General features: G+C 50.6%; 1 protein-coding gene across 1 annotated transcript in view; it reads left to right on the forward strand.

Moving 5' to 3' along the window:
- The window catches only part of LOC144950256 (alpha-2,8-sialyltransferase 8E-like), a 34,969-nt gene extending 8,472 nt beyond the window's left edge, over positions 1-26,497 (forward strand). The window contains 7 exon segments of the mRNA XM_078880316.1: positions 2,175-2,261; positions 7,606-7,747; positions 14,362-14,474; positions 17,737-17,829; positions 21,360-21,477; positions 25,855-25,989; positions 26,267-26,497. Of these exon segments, the coding sequence (XP_078736442.1) occupies positions 2,175-2,261; positions 7,606-7,747; positions 14,362-14,474; positions 17,737-17,829; positions 21,360-21,477; positions 25,855-25,989; positions 26,267-26,497 (919 nt within the window).
- The last annotated feature ends 1,143 nt before the right edge of the window (positions 26,498-27,640 follow it).

The following is a 27,640-nucleotide window of genomic DNA, read 5'->3' on the forward strand; positions in this document are numbered from 1 at the left end:
AGTGACGAGTGGCGGTTGTTGTTGTGTGTAACTCTGTGTGTAATTCTACGTGTGTGTAACTGTGTGTGTGTAACTGTGTGTGTGTATATGTGTAACCGTGTGTGTAACTCTGCGTGTGTCTAACTCTGTGTGTGTAACTCTGTGTGTGTGTGTAACTCTGTGTGTGTCCAACTCTGTGTTTGTAACTCTGTGTGTGCAACTCTGTGTGTGTAACTCTGGGTGTGGAACTTTATGTGTGTGTGTAACTCTGTGTGTGTAACTCTATGTGTGTGTGACTCTGTGTGTGTGTGACTCTGTGTGCAACTCTGTGTGTGTGTAACTCTGCGTGTGGAACTCTATGTGTGTGTGTAACTCTGTGTGTGTGTAACTCTATGTGTGTGTGTGTGACTCTATGTGTGTGTGTGTGTAACTCTATATGTGTGTGTGTAACTCTACGTTTGTAACTCTGTGTGTGTAACTCTGTGTGTGTAACTCTATGTGTGTGTGTAACTCTGTGTGTGTGTAACTCTGTGTGTGTGTAACTCTGTGTGTGTAACTCTATATGTGTGTGTGTGTAACTCCGTGTGTGTGTGTAACTCTACGTGTGTGTTTGTAACTCTGTGTATGTAACTCTGTGTGTGTGTGCACGATTTAGTTTTTGCACTTTAGATGCTCCAAACTCTTATCTCTATGTACGACACAACCCCCGGTATTCGTCGTCGAAAGGTTGCCAAGACGAATATCGAAACGACGTCAATCTAAGAAGTGCTTTTTGTTACAGCGGTAGTGGTAGTAGTAGTGGGTGGTGGTAGTAGCAGTGAGTGGTGGTAGTGGTAGTGGGTGGTGGTAGTAGTAGTTGGTGGTAGTGGTGGGTGGTGGTAGTAGTGGGTAGTGTTAGTAGTGGGTGGTGTTAGTAGTGGGTGGTGGTAGTAGTAGTGCGTGGTAGTAGTGGGTGGTGGTAGTAGTGGGTGGTGGTAGTAGCAGTGGGTGGTGGTAGTAGTGGGTAGTGGTAGTAGTAGGTGGTAGTAGTAGTGGGTGGTGGTAGTAGTGGGTGGTGGTGGTAGTAGTGGGTGGTGGTAGTAGTAGTAGTGGGTGGTGGTAGTAGTAATGGGTGGTGGTAGTAGTAGTGGGTGGTAGTAGTGGGTGGTAGTAGTGGGCGTTGGTGGTAGTAGTGGGTGGTGGTAGTAGTAGTAGGTGGTAGTAGTGGTGCGTGGTAGTAGCAGTGGGTGGTGGTAGTAGTGGGTGGTAGTAGTAGTGGGTGGTAATAGTGGGTGGTGGTAGTAGTGGGTGGTAATAGTGGGTGGTGGTAGTAGTAGTGGGTGGTGGTAGTAGTAGTGGGTGGTGGTAGTAGTGGGTGGTGGTAGTAGTAGTGGGTGGTGGTAGTAGTAGTGGGTGGTGGTAGTAGTGGGTGGTAGTGGTGGGTGGTGGTAGTAGTAGTGGGTGGTAGTAGTAGTGGGTGGTGGTAGTAGTAGTAGTGGGTAGTGGTAGTACTGGGTGGTGGTTGTAGTGGGTGGTGGTGGTGGTGGAGGCGAAGGCTGAGAGGTGACGGGAAATGGGAAAAGTCGGGACGATGCGATCAGCGACGCGAGCGTGTGTGTGTGAGGGTCACCATTTGGTGTTTGAACATCTGAATATTATTACGAGAAAGGCTAAAAAAGCTCTTCAGGTCGCGCGCGTGTTTCGGTGTCGGCGGTGCTGGTGGGGTCAATATGGGCACTCCCGGATTCAGAATCTCGGCGTGTGTGCGTTGTGTGTGTGTACGTGTGTGTGTGTACGTGCGTGGGGAGCGGTAGTGTAGCGGTTAGCGCCACGCTGCGCTATGAACCTGGCGACTCGGGTTCGATTGCCGCTCACGGCTAACACCAGTGACGAGTATCTGAACCGGTCCTGGGCGTCCCCTAGGTCGACTCAGCCTTAAATGAGTACCTGGTGCGGTGTGTAAACATCGCCTCTGGGGAGACAAAGGCGGTCGGGCGTGGTGCTGGCCACCCACCCCCTCGTGTACCGTTCCGGCCTTCATAGGTGCTCGCTAACAGCACTTGCCCCTACAGTCTGTTAAGGCTATATGGGGGATCTTTGTACGTGCGTGTGTGTGTGTGTGTACGTGTGTGTGTACGTGTGTGTGTGTACGTGTGTGTGTGTGTGTACGTGTGTGTGTGTGTGTACGTGTGTGTGTGTACGTGCGCGTGCACCAGGTTCAGCCAGGAGAGCATCGTGAACGACGTGCTGAGTGTGCACGTGTGCCCCTGGGCACCCAACTTCTCCGCCACTCTCAACTTCCAGTGAGTGCTACGCAGCACACTCACCATCATGAGCAGAATCAACATTAGAACAATCGTCATCAACACAATCATAATCGGCATAATTACCGTCGGCACAATCATCATCGGCACAATCATTAATTATCGACACAATTACCATTGGGCACAATCATCATCAGCACACTCATCATCGGCACAATCATTAATTATCGGCACAATTACCATCGGCACAATCATCATCAGCACAATCATGAATGATCAGCACAATCATTATCGGCACAATCATCATCGGCACACTCGTCATCGGCACAATAATTATCTGTAAATTTATCATCATCAGCATCATCATTATCGGCAAAATCACCATCGGCACAATCATCATGAGCACACTCGCCATCAGACCAATCATCATCAGCACAATCATTATTGGCACAATCATCATCAGCACCATCATCATCGACACAATTATCATCAGTACAATCACCATCAGCACAATCACCACAAAGTTACGGAGGTCTTCTGTCACTGATGTCCACCCGCTTTGTATGTGTACGTTGAACTTCTTTCGCACCGTACGTAACCAACCGTGCCTATCACAGGTGCCTGGGAAGGACAACAAACTAAACACACAAAAAGAAGTTCTAGAGAAATTAGGTTTTCAATGTAGATTAGGGGCCGTCCATAAATGACGTCACGCACCTAGGGGAGGGGTCAGAGATTTGTGACGATGTGTGACGAGGGGGGGGGGGGTTGAGAAATGTGACATCACATCAAAATGCGCAACTTTAAACAAATATAGACAACACGTTCTACTTAATGAAATAGACTTTTTAATACATGTTTTCTCCTACAACATCAGAGTGCAAGTTTAAAGCGATTTGAAGCATGTATTATTTGGTTGGGGGGGGGGAACAGAGCTCTGTGACGTCATATTTAAGGGGTGGTCTGACTTTTTGTGACGCCGTGTGACTAGGGGGGGTCAAAAATCATCCAAAATCGCGTGACGTCATTTATGGACGGCCCCTTACGGAAAAGTGCACAGTTCCCGGTGACTTCCTAATATCGGCAGGAAGAGCATTTACCGAACCTCCGGGCGAAGGCTGCGGTGAGCCTCCTCGTTTCTTGCATGGTGGGATGCTGTAGGCAAAGCTGTCCCTTGGGGGTACACGGCGAATCGGGGACCGACTGCCCCGGGCCCCGCACTTTACGGGGCTCCCCCCTCCCACTCTACGACGTCACGGTGTCAGATGTCATACTGCCAGTTTAGTTTTCCTCCGGAGATCGCAACCACCACCCTAAGACCTGACATGGTGCTCTGGTCCCGTTCGCTCAAGAAGGTCTTCATCATTGAGCTCACAGTACCCTGGGAGGACTCAGTAGATGAGGCTTATGAGCGAAAACATCTGCGCTATGCCGATCTAGCTGCCGAAGCACGGCATCATGGCTGGAACACAGAAGTCCGACCAGTGGAGGTGGGCTGCAGAGGTTTTGTGGCAACATCTACAACCAGACTGCTTAGAGACCTTGGAATTAAGGGCCAGAGCCAGCGTTCGGCAATCAGAGCTGTATCGGAGGCGGCAGAAGGCAGCAGTCAGTGGCTCCGGATGAAGAGGAAAGACCCCAGCTGGGCCCCAAAGTGAGAGGGCCAGGAGGTATGCAGTCAACAATGCTTGACTCAGGGAGGAGGACACCCCTGCCATGCATAGTCCCATGGGATGTTGGCTATCAACAACAAGGCAACTCCTATGACTAATTGGGAATGGGACGCAAGCGTAGGATTGATCACCCTGTCGCTGGCCGCCTTTGGGGAGGGTGTATAGTATGAAAGGCCGAAACACCCTAGGAACCAAAGGTTCACTACTGACGATGCGCTCCCCAAATTTCACCAGGCTCACTGTTCATGAACTCTTGGAAGTGCTTGCACAAAGGATAGTAACATCTCATCCTGTGTTCTTTGGAATCTTCAATACATGTTTTCTCTTACATCAGCGCGCAAGTTTAAAGCGATTTGAAGCATGTATTATTTGGTTGGGGGGGGGGGGCAGAGCTCTGTGACGTCATATTTAAGGGGTGGTCTGACTTTTTGTGACGCCGTGTGACTAGGGGGGGGTCAAAAATCATCCAAAATCGCGTGACGTCATTTATGGACGGCCCCTTACGGAAAAGTGCACAGTTCCCGGTGACTTCCTAATATCGGCAGGAAGAGCATTTACCGAACCTCCGGGCGAAGGCTGCGGTGAGCCTCCTCGTTTCTTGCATGGTGGGATGCTGTAGGCAAAGCTGTCCCTTGGGGGTACACGGCAAATCGGGACCGACTGCCCCGGGCCCCGCACTTTACGGGGCTCCCCCCCCCCGCCCCCCTCCCGCTCTACGACGTCACGGTGTCAGATGTCATACTGCCAGTTTAGTTTGAAGGCATCAGGGGGGCGGGTGGGGGGAGTGGGGCGGAGGCCCACGTGGTGTGGTTTGTTCTGGGCCCCGCTTATGGACGGCCCCTGGCTCTAGAGTAGTGGGAGCGAACCTGCCGCTTAGGTCCATCCAGCCAGAACACCTCCTCCTCCACCTCCCGTCAGCCAGGGATCTGGGGATTGTCTGGATTGCGTACCCCCAATGCAGCCAATTGCAGCTGCATGAGCCGCAGTCCTCACCCGTTTCCCCTCTGCATCAGGAGGAACAGGTAGCAAAGGGGGGGGGGGGGGGGGTAGAGATAACGCTAACCTCCAGCTACGAGTGATGCTCAAACTCTCGCTTGCAACTCTCATCAAAGCGAGCCGAGACCCCAGGCTATCGTAGGATTGAACGGGGTCCGAGGTGGACACACCACCACCGCCGTCACCACCACTACAGTAGAATGAAGGCAGAGCTGCACTGCTACCCAGCACGTGTGCAGGTTTAGGGATAGTACAACGACCTTCTACGAAGATTAGGGGGAGGCAACCCTGACGAATACGCAGTCGTGGACCAAGCGGCGATAGCACGAACAGAGTGGTTATCACTGCATACGGCAATGCTTTTCCTCTTGAATTAGTCACATACACCCTTTGACGATGCTGTGACATGGTGGGAATAGGGCACCATTACACTGGTCAACACACTTTTTCTGGCATAAGGTATTCCAACGGGTTTAAGGTAATTTGGGGTGCTGATTCCAAATCTGGCATCAGTTTTTGTCTAACACATCAGGTTTTAGAGATATCAAATATTGCATTTTCAATAAAAACTGCGGAAGAGAAATATTAAATAAATGTGGATATCTACATAAAATGATATTATAAACACAGTATCCTAAAAATACAGCACCATATTTTAAAACTAAAGCAGTCACTGACTCGCAACAACTTGCAATCATAAGTGACAGAGTTAATTTCGGGTAAAATCAATGAAAATGGGGTATGCCGATCGCATAAAAATGAGGTGTGATAGAGCAAATCTGAGATCAGATTTGGAATCAGCACCCTGAAATCAGTCTAAAACAGCTGCAAAAGTTCAGGCCAGAAAAACATGTTTTATTTTTGTTGACCAGTGCTATAATAATTCTGCCTGCCCCCAGCCATGGGTTAACAAGCCCTCAACGGCCGAGCAGTCACGTAGATAGGTTCAAAGAAAATAACAAAATTAATCTTAATTTTAGAACTTTCGTGACTGCAGGAATTATTATTTGTTTCTTTCGGTTAAGTCACGTCTAAAGATAAAATAATAAATTAAATTAAAAAAACTACGACGTTTCGATAGCAACACCAGCAATCGTCATCAGGAGAAAAAGCGGGAAAGCTGCTGAGGCAGGCTGTTTTGTTATTTTTGTTATTTTCCTTGAACCTATCTACGTGACTTTACCGAAAGACCCAATAATATGAATTTCTGCAGTCACGAAAGCTTTAAGTCAAGATTTAAGATGTTAACATCTCAATGGCTCATAACAATGGACAGACGGGACGTAACATTAGCGTAAGACGAAAAGAACACCAAAGAAATATAAAATACTCTCAAACACAACTGTCGGCAGTTGCAGAACATGCTTGCCAACAAGGACATTCAATTTATTTTGATAACGTTGAAGTGTCGTGTAAAACTAATTATTACTGGCCAAGACTAATATCGAGAATCCATTGAAATTGAGAGAAATACTAATAATTGTAACCGCTCTGACAGCTACAGGGTTAGTGTGGCCTGGAAGCGTATCATTAAGTAATACATCTTACAACTGCGTTCCTTATAGAGGAAACGCGTGATAATTAACGGATTACTAATCTATTATATAATTACAATAACTCCCCCCTCTCCTCTCCTGCGCCTCTGATCTCTGCACCTGATGGGTTCAGTGATGACGTCGTCCTGCTGCTTCTGCTGCTGCTCTATCTAAGACCTGAAGCAGGTGGATGCTTCACTATTCTGGCATATCGCCCGATGATGCTGGTTCATGTAATTACCAGCGAAACGTCACGGTACTCAAATTGTAAATGTTGTAGATTTTACTCTCCAACACACCGGTGGGCTGAAGTAGTCAACTAATTGGCGCGTTGTTTACGTGATAAACGTTACTGGCTTTGTCGGATGGTGGAGGGTTACGACACATTTCTTCTTACGCGATCTAACTAAAAAACATGTACGTTTGTATAACGTAGCGTGTAGCGGATTGTGTAGCATTTAGTGTAGAGTGTAGCATTTAGTGTAGAGTGTAGCATTTAGTGTAGAGTGTAGCATTTAGTGTAGAATGTTTATACATTTATACTTATGCGATCTAACCCATGAACCTTTATTATGAATAATATTGGTCGCGAAAGTCCTGACGTCGTCTAAACTGATCTCAACGACTGTGAAGGCGGATGAAGGCTGCAGCAAAACGATATCTCCAAATGTCTTGTTTCCTTGCCATTGGATCAGTGGTCCCGTTCTGTCAAGAACTGTGTGGGAAGTTGTCGTGCAACATCTTCTCCATGATAAGGCGTCTTTCGTGAAAGGAGCAACATCTTCCAGCATGTTCAATACAAGTCCCTTGGCGACCAGCTGGTGATGTCGTGGCCTACTACCGTTTGCTATCGAGGTGATCTGGCCCATGACTTCCAGTCACTCTGGGTTGTGTCATGGCTCGTCAGTTACACGACAAGATGACTTCCCAGATGTCCTTGCGTCACCTGTATCCCCACATCTCCCCATGCCTCCCCGTATGCCCGCATCTCCCCGTGTCCCCACGTCTCCCCGCGTTGCCCCGTGTCCTCCAGTGTCCCTGTGTCTCCCCATGTCCCCTTTCCCCGTGTCCCCGTATCTCTCCGTGTCTCTGTGCTTCCCCATGACTCCGTATTTCCCCGTGTGCCTCCATTCTGTCTCCCCGTGCCCCCCCCTGCTAACGTGTCTCTCCGCATCGCAGGGAGAGCCACCGGAACGCGACGGGCGGTGCGGGCCGGGTGATGGTGACGCAGACGAACTCCCCCATCAACTCCAACATCACGTACGACGCCAGTAAGAAGACGATCACAGTGGACGAAAACCTTCACAGCATTTTCATCAAGGTGCTGGCTGGCTCGCTCACTCACCCCTTCGCTCGCTCTTCTGTTCATTCACTCGCTCATCTATTCGTTCGCTCGTTCGTCCGTTTGCTCACTTGATCGTTTGCTTGCTTTCTCGCCCCTTTGCTTGCTCACTCGCTATCCCGCTCATTCACTCACTCGCCCATTCATTCATTCACTCGCTCGCTCACCCATTCATTCATTCACTCGTTCGCTCGTTCGTTCGTTCGTTCCCTCGCCCTTTCGTTCGCTCATCCGCCCACTTGTCCTCTCACTCATTCACCCACTTGCCCATCGTGTGTAAAGATGCTGTCGGTCATGATGATGATGACACCCACAGTTTTTAACCGCGGAGCCTCTGCAATAAGCGTTAAACGTGCTACTGCTCACCCATGTCGTCATAATAACGATAATGGCTGCTACTGCTGATGATAGTGTGAGGGCCGACGTCCGTCCCACCGCCTTCGCTGGGCAGCTGGGGCGCAACGTTTGCCCCCTCCACTCCCTCCTCCACTCCCTCCTCCACCGCGCCCATTGTCCCCTGCCGGGCCCCCACCGACCGGGTGATTGGCCCCCTGTGTTACTGCCCCCTCTGAAGGACATAGCTAAATCGCTGGCTCACCACCGCACGGGGTTATTCCACACATGCACATACACTAACGCTAATGCTACGGCGGCGGCGAGCATGCGCGCGCCCCTGCCAGCGATCAGACTGATGCTAAACGGCTGCGCGATTGCACGCCAACGTCTGAGGGCGGTCAAATGCTAATCCGCTTGCACACAAAGACTAGCGCTAAAGCGGCTGCACGAATATGCACGCGTGCCTCCGGGTGGTTAAACCCTAATCCGTTCATGCACAGAGACTAGCGCTAAAGCGGCTGCACAAATACGCGCGCCGGCGGGTGTTTACCCGCGACCCTTCACCTGCGTTAAGACGCGCTCTAAAGCGGCAGCGCGAACGCGCGCGCACCTGCAGGTGATACATTTTACACACACATGTGCGTAAACACGCATGAGCGTTAGCGAGCGGTTTTAACTCACCCGCCCTAATACTCGCGTGGCACGGCTGCATGGGCGCGCGAGCGTCAGTGGCCGTTTATGTTTCAAATACACGCGCACCTCACACACACGCACTCAAATTACCAACACCACGCCGAGGTTCCACCTACACGCACAGAAATCACACTGCACCGATACTCTGTACTAAAGTTTATTAACGGCGCAAATACGCACTACCTAGGGGGGGATATTTTGCGAGAAGAGCTTGGCCTAACTCTGCCTACGAACCCAGTCACTCAAACGTCCTACCACGCACCTCGAAGCTGTACTCATGGCGTCGCACGGACGCTGTGAGAGTCGGAGGGAGAAGGACGAGAGAAAACTTCACCTATCGCTGCCTCGTAGCAGCACTCGCTGGCATCACACGGATGCTGTGAGCGGCTCGAGGAGGTAGGACGGCAGGGAGTGGGTCTTGACGGCCCAGAGGTTGAAGGCAAAAGCCCAAAATCTTCCCAGACTACTCCTTTTATTCCCTTAACTTCAAAGGCCTCAGGTGCAATTGTACCACGTGGCCAATCATGCGCTTACCTGTGGTTACCGCCCCCTCCTGTTTCCGTGTCCTTCCTCGAGTCCACGGCGGCGGTCGCCGGCCACCCCCATTGTCCCTCGTTGCCCATTGTCTGGAAGGGCTCTTGCACTTTTCTTGCTTAATATCCCGCCCTCCGTCCTCCCCCCAATGTTGTGAGTAACTCATTGCGGTTGGCCCAGGGTTTCTGCGCCCATACATTTTTTAAACCAATTTTAGGGGCATCGCAATGTCACCTATCCTGCGAGGGTCAGCCAATCTCCTGGCACCGGGTAACCGTGGGACTTTCCCTCTAGCGGCCCTTCGGATTAAAACCCGATGTGCCAGGCAATCCCCCGCCAGGACACTACGTGGGTGCAAGTGCTGCGTGTTTAGTGCGTGTGCTCAGGGTGGGGGGTAGTTGCTCCACGGTCGTGGCACCACAATAGCTGATGTGAATGTCTGAACTTCTTTCACACCATACATATCCAACCATGCTTATCGGAGATGCAGGGAAGGAGAACAAACTTAACACAAGTAGCACTTCAAAAGAAAAGAGCTTTCAATCTAGATGATGATTTAAAAGTACATAGCTCCCAGTGGCGTCATAATATCGGAGGGAAGAGCGTTCCAGACGGCCACAGGAGCCCATCTAAAAGCGCGTGATGCGGTGACCATCTTTATTCGATGGCCAGCCAGAAGCCGCTGCGAGGAAGACGACTGGGAGTTGGTGTCAAGTTGTTTTATGCTCCTTGACGAGATCAGCGAGGTATTGTGGTTCATTTGTGGCAAGCACTTTGTGTGTAATGAACGCGACCTTGTAACGAATTCGTTTGGCAAGCGGAAGCCAATGCAGCTCAGCGAGCACTGAACGGACACGGTCGGATCTTGCAGTAACCCGTCATGACACGCGCTGGGGAATTGTGTACACGCTGCAGCTTGGTATTGTTTTTTTTGCCAGACATCCCGTAGAGTAGCGAGTTGCAATAATCGAGCCTCGTCGATACTACGCTACACATACACCACCGTGTTGGGCTATATCACGACCCAACAGTGGTCGAATGTGTCCGTAGAGTCCCGATGTGAACATTGCAGGACCTGATAATAGTTTTTTTACCCTTCTATCCGGCAACAAAACTGACACCTTTTTTACAAGGAGTCATGTTTGCATAGACCACAATACCTGCAGTCATAATGCAAACAAAAAACATAACTCTGATAATGTATGCACTGTCCTTGAAGTTGATTGGTTCACACACGAGACAGTTTTCCTTAGAGCCTAGTCTCACATGGGTTGGACCAGATGACGCCAAAAGGCGCACTATGACTGCAGGTATTATGGTCTATGCAAACATGAAAAAACAATTATCATATTTTTTACTTGCAAATGAGGTTCCAATGGTGTTAATTGCAGGACCTGGCTACATTTTGCACGCGGCCATCAAACGACACATCCTGGTCGAGCGTGGTGCCGAGGCTCTTCAGATACGAGTAGAAAACTGAATCCCGGAGTCCGTGACTGCCACAGCCTCATCCTCCCGCAATTCTTGTCGCCCCGAACCCGAGTGCCAACCAGCAGAACCTCCGATTTACTTTTGTGTTTTTCCCGGATCAAACAGCGCTTCCGTTCCATGCACGAAACCCCCACGCGCGAGGACCGCGGAATGCACGAGGCTCTCCGCATCTTAACTATGACGTCACTGCGGTGTGCAACTGTGACGTCACGCGGTGTGCAACTGTCTGTCGTCGGCACATTGATGTCGAGACGACATTGGTGGTCTGAGGGACGCGAGTTGTTAGACAGGAAGGGCCCGTGGGGCGAGAACTCCCCCGCGGTACACCGACTGAGGCACGGCACAGGCGATGGCTGATCGTTGCCCGGCTTGACGAACGTTGATCAACCATCTTCTTGGTTCTTTCGGTAAAGTCACGTAGAAGGGAAATAATAAAATAATTAAAATTAAACATAATAAATATATTATATTATTTTATTATATTATATTCTTTTATTATGTTTTATTAAAACATAAGAAATATATTATATTAGTTTTAATATTATTTTATTATATAATATTATTTTATCATGTTTTATTATTATTATTATTATTATTTTATTATTTCCCTTCTACGTGACTTTACCGAAAGAACCAAGAAGATGAATTCCTGCAGTCACGAAAGCTTTAAATCGAAATTCATCAACCACATAAGGGACGACTCAATCCACCCCAGCGCCCGTACCCGAGACACCAAACCTTGACCTTAGCCGTTCGATGAGTACATACCGATGGAAAAATAAGAATCGGTCTTTGACCCTTTCTGGCAATAAAACAGCTGTGTTAAGATGTTCAAGCGATAAATAGAAACCTCTTTGCGAGGGTTCAAGTTGCTGCATTAACCACACACAGCAATTTGTGGTGAACGTGGAAACAAATATGCTCTGATAATTAATTATAATACATGGACATTGTCTTTGAAATTGATGGCCTACATCAGATACAGCAGCAGACTTCCAGTGTCAGACCAGAGAACGCCAAAATGCGAACAGTGAAAAAAAAAAAAAATCTGGCCTGGACTTTTGCAGCTGTTTTAGACTAATTTCAGGGTGCTGATTCCAAATCTGATCTCAGATTTGCCCTATCACATCTCATTTTTATGCTATCGGCATACCCCATTTTCATTGATTTTACCCGAAATTAACTCTGTCACTTATGATTGCAAGTTGTTGCGAGTCAGTGACTGCTTTAGTGTTAAAATATGGTGCTGTATTTTTAGGAAAGTGTGTTTTATAATATAATTTTATGTAGATATCCACATTTATTTAATATTTTTCTTCTGCAGTTTTTATTGAAAATGCAATATTTGATATCTCAAAAACCTGATGTGATAGACAAAAACTGATGCCAGATTTGGAATCAGCACCCCAACATTACCTTACAACCGTTGGAATACCTTATGCCAGAAAAAGTGTGTTGACCAGATTTGGAATCAGCACCCCAAAATTACCTTACAACCGTTGGAATACCTTATGCCAGAAAAAGTGTGTTGACCAGCGTTATCAGAGCCATGTTTGTTTGCATGCCTATCACAAGTACTGTGTGTGGTTAATGCTATTTGGTGTTTGAACATTTTAAAACCTCCTGCTTTATTGCCAGAAAGGGTAAAAACTATATATATATTTTATCATACTTTGATACTGGCAAAAAGGTCCCATGTTTAATATGTACCTGTCATCCCAGTATTTATTGTACAGGGAAATTGCGTTTTAAAGTCCATACGACGTACAGCAGTTTAAATACGGGACAAAAGCATAATTGTTGTCTATTCGTGTGTGTTTCTCCCTTGTGATGGGACTTTGTAGTATGAACGTTGAGATGTATAAAGGCACGGGGTGACCAACAGGGTCTGAATGTGTCTGTAGTGAGGTAGGGCACTGATAAGGAGTTGACAGGTTATGTGAGTATCTCGCAGTCGATTGGTTGTCGAAGGTGGCTGAGCGATTGAGGCCAAACCAACGCTGTGGCGCAGTGGCCATCCACGCTCTTGCAAAGGTCATGCACGCTCTTGTAGAGGTCATCCACGGTCTTGCAGAGGTCATCCACGGTCTTGCAGAGGTCATCCACGCTCTTGCAGTGGTCATCCACGCTCTTGTAAAGGTCATCCACGCTCTTGCAAAGGTCATGCACGCTCTTGTAGAGGTCATCCACGGTCTTGCAGAGGTCATCCACGGTCTTGCAGAGGTCATCCACGCTCTTGAAAAGGTCATCCACGCTCTTGCAAAGGTCATCCACGCTCTTGCAGAGGTCATCTACGGTCTTGCAGAGGTCATCCACCCTCTTGCAAAGGTCATCTACGCTCTTGCAGAGGTCATTCACGCTCTTGCAAATGTCATCCACGCCCTTGCAGAGGTCATCCACGCTCTTGCAGAGGTCATCCACGGTCTTGCAGAGGTCATCCACGCTCTTGCAAAGGTCATCCACGCTCTTGCAAAGGTCATCCACGCTCTGGCAGAGGTCATCTACGGTCTTGCAGAGGTCATCCACCCTCTTGCAAAGGTCATCAACGCTCTTGCAGAGGTCATTCACGCTCTTGCAGAGGTTATCGGTGGTCTTTAGTGGAGCCGTCCCGGTGCCGTGGGGCTTCCAGGCACGCCGACCACGACGGCTTGAATGTGCCCGTCGCAGCGACGTGGGGAAGTCGCGATCGCTATCAGGCACGGGCGCTTATGACCTTTGAAACCGTATTGACGTTTGAGATTGGGGCGATATATTTTTGCGGAGTTGCCGTGGGTCAAGGCAAATTTTATCAGGAGCGCTGATACCTGCGCTGATTTTGAACCGGTCTGTGATATCGTGGTGATGGGTGGGCGAATAATTGGCAAAATGCTACTTTGCACATCACGAGACTGCTATCTGAAGTAGCCCCCACGTCATTGGCGGATTTGAAGACGTGATCCAGATGATGATGGCTGATAATGACAGCTGCTGATGATGACGGCTGATGATGGTGATTGCTGATGATGATGGCTGATGATGGCTGATGATAGTGGCTGATAATGACAGCTGCTAATGACAGCTGCTGATGACTGATGTTGATGGCTGATGATGATGGCTGATAATGACAGCTGCTGATGATGATGACTGATGGTGATGGCTGATGATGGTAATGGCTGATGATAATGGCTGATGATAATGGCTGATGATGATGGCTGATAATGACAGCTGCTGTTGATGAAGATGATGACTGATGGCTGACGATGATGGCTGATGATGGCTGATGACAGCTGCTGATGAGGATGGCTGATGATGGTGATGGCTGATGATAATGGCTGATTATGGCTGATGATGATGGCTGATAATGACAGCTGCTGTTGCTGATAATGATGACTGATGATGATGGCTGATCATGGCAGCTACTGCTGATGATGATGGCGGCTGATGATGGCGGCTGATGATGGCAGCTGATGATGATGGCTGATGATAATGGATAATTATCATGGCTGATTACGATGGTTGATTATGATGGCTGATGGCTGCTGCTGATGATGTGGCCGCAGGAGTTCCCGGAGCGGAGTGGGCGCTACCCTCGCTGCGCCGTCGTGGGGAACGGAGGGATCCTCACCAACAGCTCCTGCGGCTCACAGATCGACGCAGCCGACTTCGTGATCCGGTGAGAGGGTGGAGGGGGAGGGAGAGAGGGAGGGAGAGGAAGGGAGAGGGAAGGAGAGTGAGATAAGTGAGATAGAGAGAGGGAGAGACTTTTGACTTTAAAAACACTTTTATTGCCGCCAGCAGCAACAGCACTGGAGGCGATTCCGATATTAAACACACAGTCACCAGCAAACAAATGAAAATGAACGCTATAAATCCACGCGCCGTGGCGCTAAATGCACCGCGCACAACACGAAAGAAAAGTCACGTGGTGGTGGTGGTGGTCATCGCGCACGCCACGGTGACGAGCGAGCGCTTCAGAAGGTGAACACGAGGGTGCCGTCCACGCTGCTACAGAGAGGGGCTTTTCCGGCTCCCCAGCGTTCGAAGAAGACGTGCACATCACCGGCATGTGTGTGGTGCATGGCGTGCTCCAGCCGGAGCCGCGCCTTAAGCAGGCCTCTGAGCAGCCGTCAGTGTCACCTTCCAGCACCTTTTCCTCGTTCTGTACACCGCCATCTTCACCTGAACAAAGGCCAAGTTTGCCTTTGTCATGGAGAAAGGGAGAGAGAGAGAGTGAGGGACACCACACATGCGTAGGAGGAGGCACTACCAAAGTGCTACAACCACTGCGCTACGAACCAGGCAGGAGAGAGGGAGGGAGCTACTTGTGTTTAGGTATTTTTAAACCACTTTTATTGCTGCCAGCAGCAATAAAAGAAGCACTGGAGCCGATTTCGATAAGCAAAGCATTTACGACAGCGTCACGTCACGTGGTACGTGGTGGCACACGCGTCACCACGCGCAACACGAACAGCGCGTCGTAACGCAGGGTCACGCTCGACGGAGAAGCAAAGCTCTTTTGAAGGCGAAATGCCGAATGCCGTATTCGCTGGTGCATGGGTCGGTGCTGGCTCTCACCGCCAGGCATCGGCTTATCAAAGTCGCCTGTAACGTTGCACCGGTGACGAAAGACGCCGCGGCCCTCACGGGAACGAAGGGCTCGATCTCATCTCTGAGAGTGAAAAGCGATCGGGTTTGACTCTCACGCGGGGGGGCAAAAGTGTCCTATTTCTTGCTTCTAGATTTGAAGCTTTCGTGACTGCAAGGATTCATACTCTTAGTTTTTTCGGTAAAGTCACGTAGGTAAAAAATGAAATTAAAATTAATAAAAAGAAAATAATAAAAATCACGACGGTCCCACCTGATGACGGAGACTTGTGTTGCCTCCGAAACGTCGTGATTTTTATGATTTTATTTTTCTTAATTTTTCTTTAATTTTTTGCCTTTTTCTTGCTCTCTCTTACGGCTGGGCAAGTGGGGGGAAATTGCTGCACCCGACTGTGCGCGGGTCAGAGTTCGATTGAAGAAGGGATTCCAGATTCTGTATTTGTCCTCGAGAAATACGATGAGCTGTGAAGTTCTTCGACAAATGTCCAGTAAAGGGCACGGGGTCAGAACCTTGTGACAGAAAACGACGCAAAAAAAAACAATAGGAGTGCAAAGTAGAGGAAAGTTAAAGAAATCGCTTGAAACAAAAAGGTAAAATAGATTAAGCATACACAGTCAAATTGCATAAGTACAATAGGATTCATCTTCTTGGTTCTTTCGGTAAAGTCACGTAGAAGGGAAATAATAAAATAATAAAAATAAAACATAATAAAATACAATTATCACGACGTTTCGGCTACAACGCAAGCAGCCGTCCTCAGGTGAAGAACAGGTCTGTCGGAAAGACAGCGTCTGAATGAACACCACCAAGCTTGGCAGCGTATATTTAAGTTGGGTTAAAGGAGGAAGGGCGCCTTCACAAAGGAATTTGCATATCAACAGAGGAATATAGCATATTTATGGAAAATTCAGATATGGGATTAGTCACTACTTGTGGAATGCGTAGGAGGTGGGGGGGGGTCTCAAAGTCATATTATGCCCGTGCATTATGTAGGAATAGCAGCAAAAAAGGGAGGAAGTAGGGTTAGCAGTAATAAAGGGAAGGAATTTTAATAGTAAGGAGCTGCAGCAGCTAAACCACCACGTAAAAAACTAAAATATAAACTACATCAATATTATCAATATACTAAATATACTCTCCAATACGCTGAGCTACTAACAGTAAGTCATACATTACAATTCTACGTCGCAAAAAATATAATATGCCTCCAGCTAAACGTTTTTCTTAACTCCACACAGATCTACCCGTACTATATACTGCCATAGACAAACCCAACATTAAATAGGATTGCACAGGTAGCTCTGTAATATCGACTTCCACGAATTCTGGTCTGCGTCTCGACTATCGTGCCACTTGAATGAACGTGATTTCCACTTCCGCGGGTTCCGTTTTACAACAAATCCACGTGGGGGGGGGGGGGGGGGCGGTGGGGGGGGATATCCTGCTGCTCCGAAAAATTTCCAAATGAATTCCTTGCCTCTTGACGATGACGCCGATGGCACGTAGTTTATAACCCTGAGTGGGTGAGTCTGTGAGTGAGTGGTGGTGGTGTATTGTTTAGATCCCTGAGTGGGTGAGTCTGTGAGTGAGTGAGTGGTGGTGCGTTGTTTAGACTCCTGAGTGGGTGAGTCTGTGAGTGAGTGATGGTGGTGCATTGTTTAGAACCCTGAGTGGGTGAGTCTGTGAGTGAGCGTTGGTGGTGGTGGTGCATTGTTTAGAACCCTGAGTGGGTGAGTCTGTGAGTGAGTGAGTGGTGGTTCGTTGTTTAGAGCCCTGAGTGGGTGAGTCTGTGAGTGGTGGTGGTGGTGGTGCATTGTTTAGATCCCTGAGTGGGTGAGTCTGTGATTGAGTAGTGGTGGTTCGTTGTTTAGAACCCTGAGTGGGTGAGTCTGTGAGTGGTGGTGGTGGTGGTGCATTGTTTAGAACCCTGAGTGGGTGAGTCTGTGAGTGAGTGGTGGTGGTGGTGCATTGTTTAGAACCCTGAGTGGGTGAGTCTGGGAGTGAGTGGTGGTGCATTGTTTAGAACCCTGAGTGGGTGAGTTTGGGAGTGAGTGGTGGTGGTGCATTGTTTAGAACCCTGAGTGGGTGAGTCTGTGAGTGAGTGAGTGGTGCGTTGTTTAGAACCCTGAGTGAGTGAGTCTGTGAGTGAGTGGTGCGTTGTTTAGAACGCTGAGTGGGTGAGTCTGTGAGTGAGTGGTGGTGGTGGTGGTGCATTGTTTAGAACCCTGAGTGGGTGAGTCTGTGAGTGAGTGAGTGGTGGTGGTGCGTTGTTTAGAACCCTGAGTGGGTGAGTCTGTGAGTGAGTGGCGGCGTTGTCTCCTCTGTGTAGCTGTAACCTGGCTCCTGTGGACGGGAAGTTTTCCAACGACGTTGGGACGAAAACAAGTCTGGTGACAGCGAATCCCTCCATCATCATAAAGAAGTGAGTGTGTGTGTGTCAGGGGTGTGTGTGTGTGTGCATGTCAGGGAAGTGTGTGAGTGTGTGGGGAGCAGTGGTGTAGCGGCAAAACAACTCCCTATCTCTTCGTTGGTGCCGGACGGTAACGCTGTGGTGAGCAGCAGTGCCATTCAAGTTCAAGTTAATTTATTAGGTATAACCCTGTGAGCCATTCGGCTCTTGAATCGGGTGCAACCGCAACAAACAAAAAACATGAACAAAAAACATCTTAAAGTTAATATGTAACTGAGTGCAAACAGAAAATCCAAGAAAAGACAGCAAAATATTGCAGAAAAAAACACCGTACACCAACGCTGTGTGCAACAATCCCAGTGGGATGCAAGTCAAACAACCAACAACAACCACAAGGGGGAGGGAAAATTTAGATTGGCCATTCCCCTCATGGCGTTTGTAGCCACCACAGCGGCTAAAATGGCGTCTGGACGGGTGCGAGGGGCTGGTAACCCCTCCACCTTCAATCCAAGTACCACTAAACCACGAAATAAAATCTAATTAAGCCTGTGCCGGAGGCCCCGGGGGACAGGCGTCCATGACGTCTCCTGGCCAAACCCTATTTGGTGGAGACAGGAGATTGAATCCTTACCCTCGGGGTTCCTTCAGAAACAGCAAAAAGCCACTGTGCGTGGCCATGTGGAATATTCGAATGCTCACTGTGGAGGAGAGGCTGCCACTCCTTTGTCCGGAGCTGGACCGGTACCGCCTGGATCTCTGTGGTGTTCAGGAAGTCCGGTGGACTGGCTCTGGCTCCTGCCACCATGAGGGGTGGACAGTCCTCTACTCGGGGCAGGAGAATGCCAAACAACAGGGAGTGGCTCCTCGTCTGAACAAAATAATGAAGGGGGCATGGGAGCGTGGCGATGAGGTGTGGGAAGCTGTAAGCCCCAGGCTACTTTAGGCTCGCCTTCCCATCAACCAGAGGCGAGGAGTGGTGGTCGTGGTTATTTACGTCCCCACTGAAGACGAACATCAGTAGAGGGATGCAGGCAAGGCCGATGAGTCAGATGCCTTCTATGACCTCCTGTCACAGGTGCTAGCTAAAGTGGCCCCTAGAGATAGAGTGATCTTGTTGGGTGACTTTAATACCCGAGTTGGTCATGATGACTGATGGATGGCATGAGTCAGATCAGCTCAATAGCAACGGTAGGAGGCTGCTAGATTTCTGTGCAGCCCATGAGCTTGTAATTACCAACACACTGTTCCAGCATCGGTGTATCCACACAACATCATTATAATGCATATCGGATCCAAGCAAGAACATCTGCTGGACTATATAGTGATGGAACAGTGGATACGGGCTCATGTCCTTGACACCAGGACCTACCGTGGTGCTGATCTGCCCACTGACCATCGACTTGTCATATGTAGATGCGCCTGCCATTATTCCACTCTGGTGGTGGGTGTACACCCAGGACCCATTTAAAACCCATGGTAGCCTGGTCTCAGTTATCTGATGAAAGTTGCAAGCGAGAATTTCATCATCGCTTGCAGCTGGGGTTGGCATCGTCCCCCACTCCTCCTGATTTCAAGGAGAAATGGGCCAGGTTTAGGACTGTGGCTCATGCAGCTGCAATGGCTGCTTTTGAGACATGGTCCAGACCTCCCCAGAGACCCTGGCTGATGAAGGATTTGTTCAGGCTGGCTGAGAAAAAGCGACAGGCCCACTCTCATCGTCTACAGCATCCCACATCAGAGAATGAGGAGGCTTACCGCAGCCTTCGCTCGGAGATTTGGAGAGCCGTGAGGCGCTGCAAAGATGGGTGGTGATCACGGGTTGCTGAAGAGATGGAATTTTCCTCAATGTCCCGCGATCACAAATCGCTATTTAATTCCATCAAAAAAGTAACCTGCAGCGCCACACCTATTATCATCATTAGGGGAAAGAATGGTGATCCAATCTCCGACCCCCAGGAACAGATTTGCAGATTTGCTGAGCATTCCTGTGAGGTCCTGGGGGAGGGAAAATCCCTCAACCTGGAAAATAGCATGGGATAAAGTGGGGATGACCCTGCTGAGGCTCCGGTGCCTCAAATATTGGAAGAGGAAGTTACCCCCTGTTAGTGGCTGGCTGAGGTGCCATCTGTTGAGGTACTGAAGGCGATCCAGAGTCCAGGAAAGGCACTTGGCAGAGATGATCTCCCAAGCAAAATACTGAGGGAGGGGGGCGTTTGTGCACAAACTGCCCTACATGACATCATAATAACAGTCTGAACCACTGGACGGGGGACCGTACAGATTGTAACTACTACAGGGGCATCTCACTCCTCAGTGTGCCGGGAAAGGTCCTGGCAAGGATTATTCAACATCATCTTGCTAGGCACGCTGAGGAGAGGCTTGCAGAGCCCCAATGCGGTTTCAGGAAAGGGCGGTCCTGCACAGATGCCATATTTTATGTCTGTCTGCTACAGTAGAGGTGTAGGGGATTCCAAAAAGACCTACATCTCTGCTTTATTGACCTTGTTAAGGCCTATGATACCATCAGTAGGCCTGGGCTCTGGGTTGTTCTTCGTGCTTTCGGAGTCCCTGACCCTCTGCTCACGATCATTAAGGACCTTCATGATGTGAGCGGGCCCGGGTAAAACTACGTGGCCAGGAGTCGGAGCCATCCCCTGCTCACCTTGGGGTGCGACAGGGATGTCCTCTGGCTCCTCCATTATTTGCCATCTATTTCGCCCACTTCGTTTGTGAAGGCTTTGATGCCTGTACCAGAGGAACTTCCACTAGGTCCAATCAGCCTCCAATGAGTACCTCGTGCGGTGTGTAAACATCGTCACTGGGGGAGAGAAAGGCGGCCCGGCGTGGTGCTGGCCACCCCACCCCCTCGTGCCCCTCACCGGCCGTCGTAGATGCTCGCTAACAGCACTTGCCCCAACAGTCTGTTACAGGTTATGCAGAGGATCTTTGTCTCTGCATATGTCAGGGATGTGTGTGTGTATGTTAGGTGTGTGTGTGTCAGGTTAGGTGTTGGGAGCGATAGAGCAGCGATTAGCGTGCTGCGCTACGAGCCCGGCCACCCGAGTTAGATTCCAGTGACGATTCTTTTAACCAATCCCGCGTCTTCCCTTGGTCGACTCAGCCTGGTGTGGTGTGTGCTGACCACCCAGCCTCGAGTGTGTCGTGCCGGCCTTACATAGGTGCAACTCGTTAACAGCACATGCCCCAGCAGCCCATTTAATACTATGGGGGGCTGGGAGTGGGGATCTTTATCTCTTCCTTCGTGTGCATAGCTCTGCCCGGAGAGGGCGCAATAACGGAAACGTGTGGACTCATCTCCACGTGTGGGTTTGGGATAGAGTGTTTCCCCCTTGCACGCGTGGATTTTCTTTGTTTCTTTTGCTCCGGGCGCTCGGGATTCCTCTCACACAGGGCCGGACCCAATCTCGACGAAGTCCCGAGTGTCAGCACGCAGCGCCGGCCTCAATGGGTCCTCAACAGGACTTGCCCTGACAAGTCTGGAGGCCTACACGGGTGATCTTTGCGTGATTGTGTCTGTGCAGATTCCAGTCGCTCAATGCCAGACGAACGCCCTTTGTCAAGGAGATGGAGGCATATAAAGACACCATCATCCTCGTGTCCGGCTTCTCATTCGCACCTCTAACACCGATTGCCATGAGGGTACGAAGACACTCACACAAATACAGACACTCACACAGACACTCATACACTTACTCACTCGCACAGATGCTCACACACTTAATCACTCACACATACGATAACTCACACACAGAAACTCACACAGACACTCACACACACAGACGATCACTCACACACAACAACAACCGCCATTCGCCACTAAGTGGTGGTGACGTCACCACGACGCTTGTGCCAGGCTATGTGCACCTTGAGGCCACGTGAAATGGCAGGAAGGTCACGGGGCAGACCCAGATGCCACAGGTCGACTGACTGAGACGACTGACTGAGACGACTGGCTGATGCACCACCTGTGCCCCCTACTGTACCAACTTGCTGTGCTTTAGCAGCCTTGCCTGTTGGAGGAGCTCACCAATGGGACATTATCCAGATCTTTCAAGGATTTGTGAGTTCCTCACACAATCCAGCCTGGTTAAACCCAGGATGGATCGTAGGCAGGCCAGCCTAAATGTGTCTAACCAGCGAAGATGTTGCATTAGGGGGGTCCACGTGTCGCAAGCGTAGAGAAGAGAGGGAATGACTGTGGCCGAGAATACCTGAAGCTTCGTGCGGAGCATCATACCAGGTAGCTTCCACACAGTGTTACGCAACCGATGAAAAGATAATGCCGCTCGACTGATTCGAAGTGAGACCTCTGCTGTTAAACCGGAGCCAGTCATGAGCACACTGCCCAGGTATGGGAAACTCTCCACTCGCTCCACAACTGCGCTATCACCAATTGGGATTTTTGGGGGTGGAGTGTCCGATAGTACAAAATACCCAGGCAGGTGCTTAGTTTTGGTGGGGCTGATGGCAATTCTCACCTCTTAGTGGCAAGCTCCAGATTCTCTGAGTGTGCAGCAATTACCAGATCATCAGCATCCATATCATGGTTGAGCAATTGGGAGCCATCCCTTGACCGCACCCGGGCATCGATCAGCCTTCCATTGTATCTGTACCAGATGGAAATTCCTCTGGTACAGCTATTGAAGGCTTCATGAACTACATGGTCAAAAAAGATGTTAAATAATGTGAAAGCAAGAGAACATCTCTGTCGCACCCCAAGGTGTACAGGGCATGACTCCCGGCCACGTAGTTTTACCCGGACCCGCTCACCATAATGAAGGTCCTTAATGATCGTGAGCAGAGGGTCAGGGACTCCGAAAGCACGAAGAACAACCCAGAGCCCAGGCCTACTGATGGTATCATAGGCCTTGACCAGGTCAATAAAGCAGAGATGTAGGTCTTGTTGGAATTCCCTACACCTCTGCTGTAACAGATGGACAGAACATATAGCATTTGTGCAGGACTACCCTTCCTGAAACCGCATTGGGGCTCCTCAAGCCTCTCCTCAGCGTGCCTAGCAAGGCGATGTTGAATAATCCTTGCCAGGACCTTTCCCGGCACACTGAGTGAGATGCCCCTGTAGTTGTTTCAGTCTGTGCTGTCCCCCTTCTTAAAGAGGGGGACCACCAGGGCATCCTTCCAATCCTGCGGAACCCGTCCAGTGGTCCATACTGTTATTATCTGCACACAAACGCCACCCTCCCTCAGCATTTCGCTTGGGAGATCATCCCTGCCCAGCACTTTTCCTGGTCTCAGACTCTCCATCACCTTCCGTACTTCCTCAATAGATGGCACTTCAGCCAGCCACTCACAGGGGGTGACTACTTCCTCCAATATTTGAGGCATCGCAGCCTCAGCAAGGTCATCCCCACTTTACCCCAGATATTTTCCAGGCTGAGGGATTTCCCCTCCCCCAAGACCTCACAGAAATGCTGGGGGTTGGAGATTGGATCATATTTCTTTCCCCTAAGGATTGTAATAGGTATGGTGCTGCAAGTTACTTTTTAATGGAGTTAAATATTGATTTGTGAGCGCAGACTACTTAGGCAGACTCCATCTCCTCAGCAACCCGCGACCACCACCCAAGCTTGCAGCGCCTCACGGCTCTCTAGACCTCCGAGCGAAGGCTGCGGTAAGCCTCCTCATTATACGACGTGGGATGCTGCAGACGGTGAGAAAGCCAGAACGTTTCATCCATCGGCCAGGGTCTATAGGGAGGATTGGACCGTGCACCCCAGTAGCCATTGTAGCTGCATGAGCCAGAGTCCTAAACCTCGCCCATCTCTATATTCTTTGGGTCTTTCGGTAAAGTCACGTAGATAGGTTCAAAGAAAATAACAAAAACTACGACGTTTCGATCGCAACACAAGCGGTCGTCATCAGGAAAAAGTTCGCCCATTTCTCCTTTGCATCAGGAGGAAAGGGGGGGGGGGGGTCGATGCCTACCCCACCTGCAAGCAATGATGAAATTCTCGCTTGCAACCTTCATGAGCTAGTTGAGACCAGGCCACTTTGGGTTTGCATGGGGTCCTAGAATGGGAGGCGCATCTTACAGATGACAAGCCGATGGTCAGAGGGTAGATCAGCTCCACGGTAGGTCATGGTGTCAAGGACCTGGGCCCGCATCCACTGTTCCGTCACTATGTAGTCCAGCAGATGTTTTTTGCTTGGACCCGGCATGCATCCGTGACTTCGTGTGGATGCGCTGTTGGTAATTACAAAGCCATGGGCTGCACAAAAAATCAGCCTCCTACCGTTGTTATTGAGCTGATCTGGCCCATGCCTTCCGATCAATCCAGACCAGGTGCCAGCATCATGGCCAACTCGGGCATTACAGTCAGCCAACAGGATGACTCTATCCCGAAGAGCCACTGTGAAAGGAGGCCATGAAAGGCATCTGACTCATCGACCTTGCCTGTGTAATGTAGTAACTCGGCGGGAGACGACTTCACGGGTAACACACTCTTTATTTTACCAAACTCGTTCACAGGTGACTAACACCTACTTTGTATCTCGGGTGACAAACACCCACTTAGTATCTCGGGTGACAAACACACACTTAGTATCTCGGGTGACTATCACCCACTTAGTATCTCGGGTGACAAACATCCACTTAGCTATTCTGGCGACTAACGCCCACTGAGCTATTCTGGCGACTAACGCCCACTGAGCTATTCGGGTGACAACCACCCTCTTAGCTACCCTGGCGACTAACGCCCTCTTAGCTACCCTGGCGACTAACGCCCACTGAGCTATTCTGGCGACTAACGCCCACTGAGCTATTCGGGTGACAAACACCCTCTTAGCTACCCTGGCGACTAATGCCCTCTTAGCTACCCTGGCGACTAACGCCCACTGAGCTATTCGGGACACTCCCTGCCCGGGGTGTCCGTCTTGACTGTGGGTCCCCAGCCCGACCCACGTGGGCGTCGGACCCCGGGGTCCCACAGTCTCGCCTCCGAGCCACACAGGGCCCCGGTCCCCACAAGGACGGCGGGACTAGGGGTCTCGGGGCACTAGGTCTTCAGCTCCGTCTTCTGGTCTTCAACTGGGTAACTTTCCCCGAGTGCTCTCGCGCGTCCCCCTTTATACCCCACCTGCGGACGTCGCTGCGAGCACCCATCTTATTCGACAAATCACTAGGCGCTGGCTACGATCCTGTTTTCCCACATCTCAGCGTGCCTCACCACCCACGCCGCGCCGCCCCGTCATCTGTCACTCCCGGCGCGCGCGTCCACACCACGCCCACAACGCGTGCCCAACCCCGCACCCCGCGCCGCCCCGTGATCCATCACTGTCACAGTCGGCGCACGTCAACACCACCACTACATCTGCATCCCTCCACTGATGTTCATCTTCGGTGTGGGCATAAGTAACCACCACCACTACCACCACCACTCCTCGCCTCTGGTTGATGTGGAGTCGAGCGAACAGTAGCCTGGGGCTTACAGCTTCCCACACCTCACCGCCACACTCTCACGCCCCTTTCATTCTTTGGTTCAGAAGAAGAGCCACTCTCTGTTGTTTGGTAGTTTCCTGACACACATTCTCACTTACACAGACTTTCACTCATACAGACACTCACTTCTGCTTCTTCTGCTTTCGTATGGCTGATGTAGATGCAGAGTAACACAAACTATTTCACATTCAGGTGGTAAAGCCGGATAACTCTCACACACACACACTCGCACATTCACGAACAACAACCGCCATTCGCCACCAAGTGGCGGTGACATCACCACGACGCTTGTGCCAGGCTATGTGCATTTTGAGGCCACGTGAAGTGTCGAACGCCCGCTGGCAGGAGGTCACAGAGCAGACCCAGATGCCACAGGTCGACTGACTGAGACGAACACACACTCATTCACACACAGACACTCACACACATAGGCACTGTTTGGCTGCCCATCCATATGATTATCCACCTGCCCCTCTTTGCCCATACATCCGTCTGTGCATCTGTCCACGTCTCTGTGTCACGTGTCCCTGTGTGTGTGTGTGTGTGTCCGCCTGAAGCTCGCCTTCACACTAGAGGACTTCAGAGCGCAGCAGAGGGTCGCCTTCTTCAACCCCGACTACATGAGGGCCATCGCGCGCTTTTGGAAGGGCCAGGGGGTGAACGAGCCGCGACCCTCATCAGGGCTCATGATGGTCAGCCTCCCTCCCCCACCCCTCCCCCCACACACACACCCTGCGTCTCCCAGCATCTCCACTGCGTCTCCCAGCAACTTCACATCGCACTCTCTCTCTCCACATTTGTCTCCCCGTGTGTCCATCCATCTCTCCACATCTACACCCCACCCCCACCACCACCACCACCTTTGTCTCCCCTTCATCTCTCCGTCTCTCCACGTGTGCGATCCCCCCCTCCCCCCAGCGTCTCCTAACGTCTTCACCTCCCCCCCCACTCCCCCGCCCCCCCCCCCAGACGAGCGTGGCCATGGACCTGTGTGACGAGGTGCATGTCTACGGCTTCTGGCCGTTCGACCGGGCGGTCCCGGCCGGGGTGGGCGGTGCGGGGGTGGAGCTGACGCACCACTACTACGACGACCAGAAGCCCAACCGGCGCCACTCGATGCCCCACGAGTTCCTGGAGCTGCTGGCGCTGCACAGCCGCGGGGTGCTGCGGATGCACGTGGGGGAGTGCGCGGCGCCTTGAGGGGGGACGTCGCCCTCAGAGACACGTGGGGGGGAGAGGGGGAGGAAGAGGAGGAGGAAGAGGAAGAGGAGGAGGAAGAGGAGGATCGAGGGGGTGAAGAGGAGGCTCTCGATCTTGTTGTTGACGTGGGGGCGCGAAGAGAATGGTAGCGGTGATGATGATGGTGATGATGGTGGCGATGGTGGCGATGATGGGGATGATGGGGGTGCCAGTGATGATGATAGGGGTGATGGTGATGATGCCAGGGATGATGGTGATGAGGATGATGATGATGGTGATGATGGTGTTGGTGATGATGGTGATGATGGTGTTGATGATGGAGAGGATGGTGATAATGATGGTGATGATAGTGTTGATGATGAAGGTGATGGGGATAATGATGATGGGAGGAGGGGATTATTCCGCGATGGAGGGAAGAAGCGGAGAGAGTGAGGTGGCCTGCAGCCTGGGTGGGTGATGATTTAAAAGTGCATAGCTCCCAGTGTCTTCCGAACATTGGAAGGAAGAGCGTTCCAGACGGCCGCAGAAGCGCATCTGAAAGTGCCGCGATGCCATGACCGTCTTTGTTCGAATGCCAGGCAAAAGTGTAGTATACAGTGTAGTGTATACAGTAGTGTATATTGTAGTGTATAGAAGTGGATAGTGTCGTGTATAGTGTAGGGTGAGGATCTAACCTACGACCTCCTGTACACCAGGCGAGGTAGTTAACATCTCTCCCTCAAGTTGAGGAGCACCTGGTCCGTGGTTTGGTTCGATACCCGGCGTCGACGTCGTCAGCAGCAGCAGTGGCATGGCGATTGAAGGCGCTGTCTTGCGTGATGGTGCGCACGTTACAGGGGCGGAAGGAGGAGGAGAAACGACCCAGATCCGCGGTACAGCCACGGCGAGAGGTGGCATCGCGACAAAATTCGGGGCAGTTAGCGGGAAACCACGTGGGGTGTCAGTTGGGGGCAGTTAGCGGGCAGTCACGTGGGCTGTCAGTTGGGGGCAGTTAGGGAGCAGCCACTAGGGCTGTCAGTTGGGGGCAGTTAGCGGGAAACCACGTGGGCTGTCAGTTGGGGGCAGTTAGCGGGAAATCACGTGGGCTGTCAGTTGGGGGGCAGTTAGCGGGACACCACGTGGGCTGTCAGTTGGGGGAGTTAA

Source organism: Lampetra fluviatilis, chromosome 57 (genome assembly GCF_964198595.1).
Source record: "Lampetra fluviatilis chromosome 57, kcLamFluv1.1, whole genome shotgun sequence".
NCBI lineage: Eukaryota > Metazoa > Chordata > Hyperoartia > Petromyzontiformes > Petromyzontidae > Lampetra > Lampetra fluviatilis.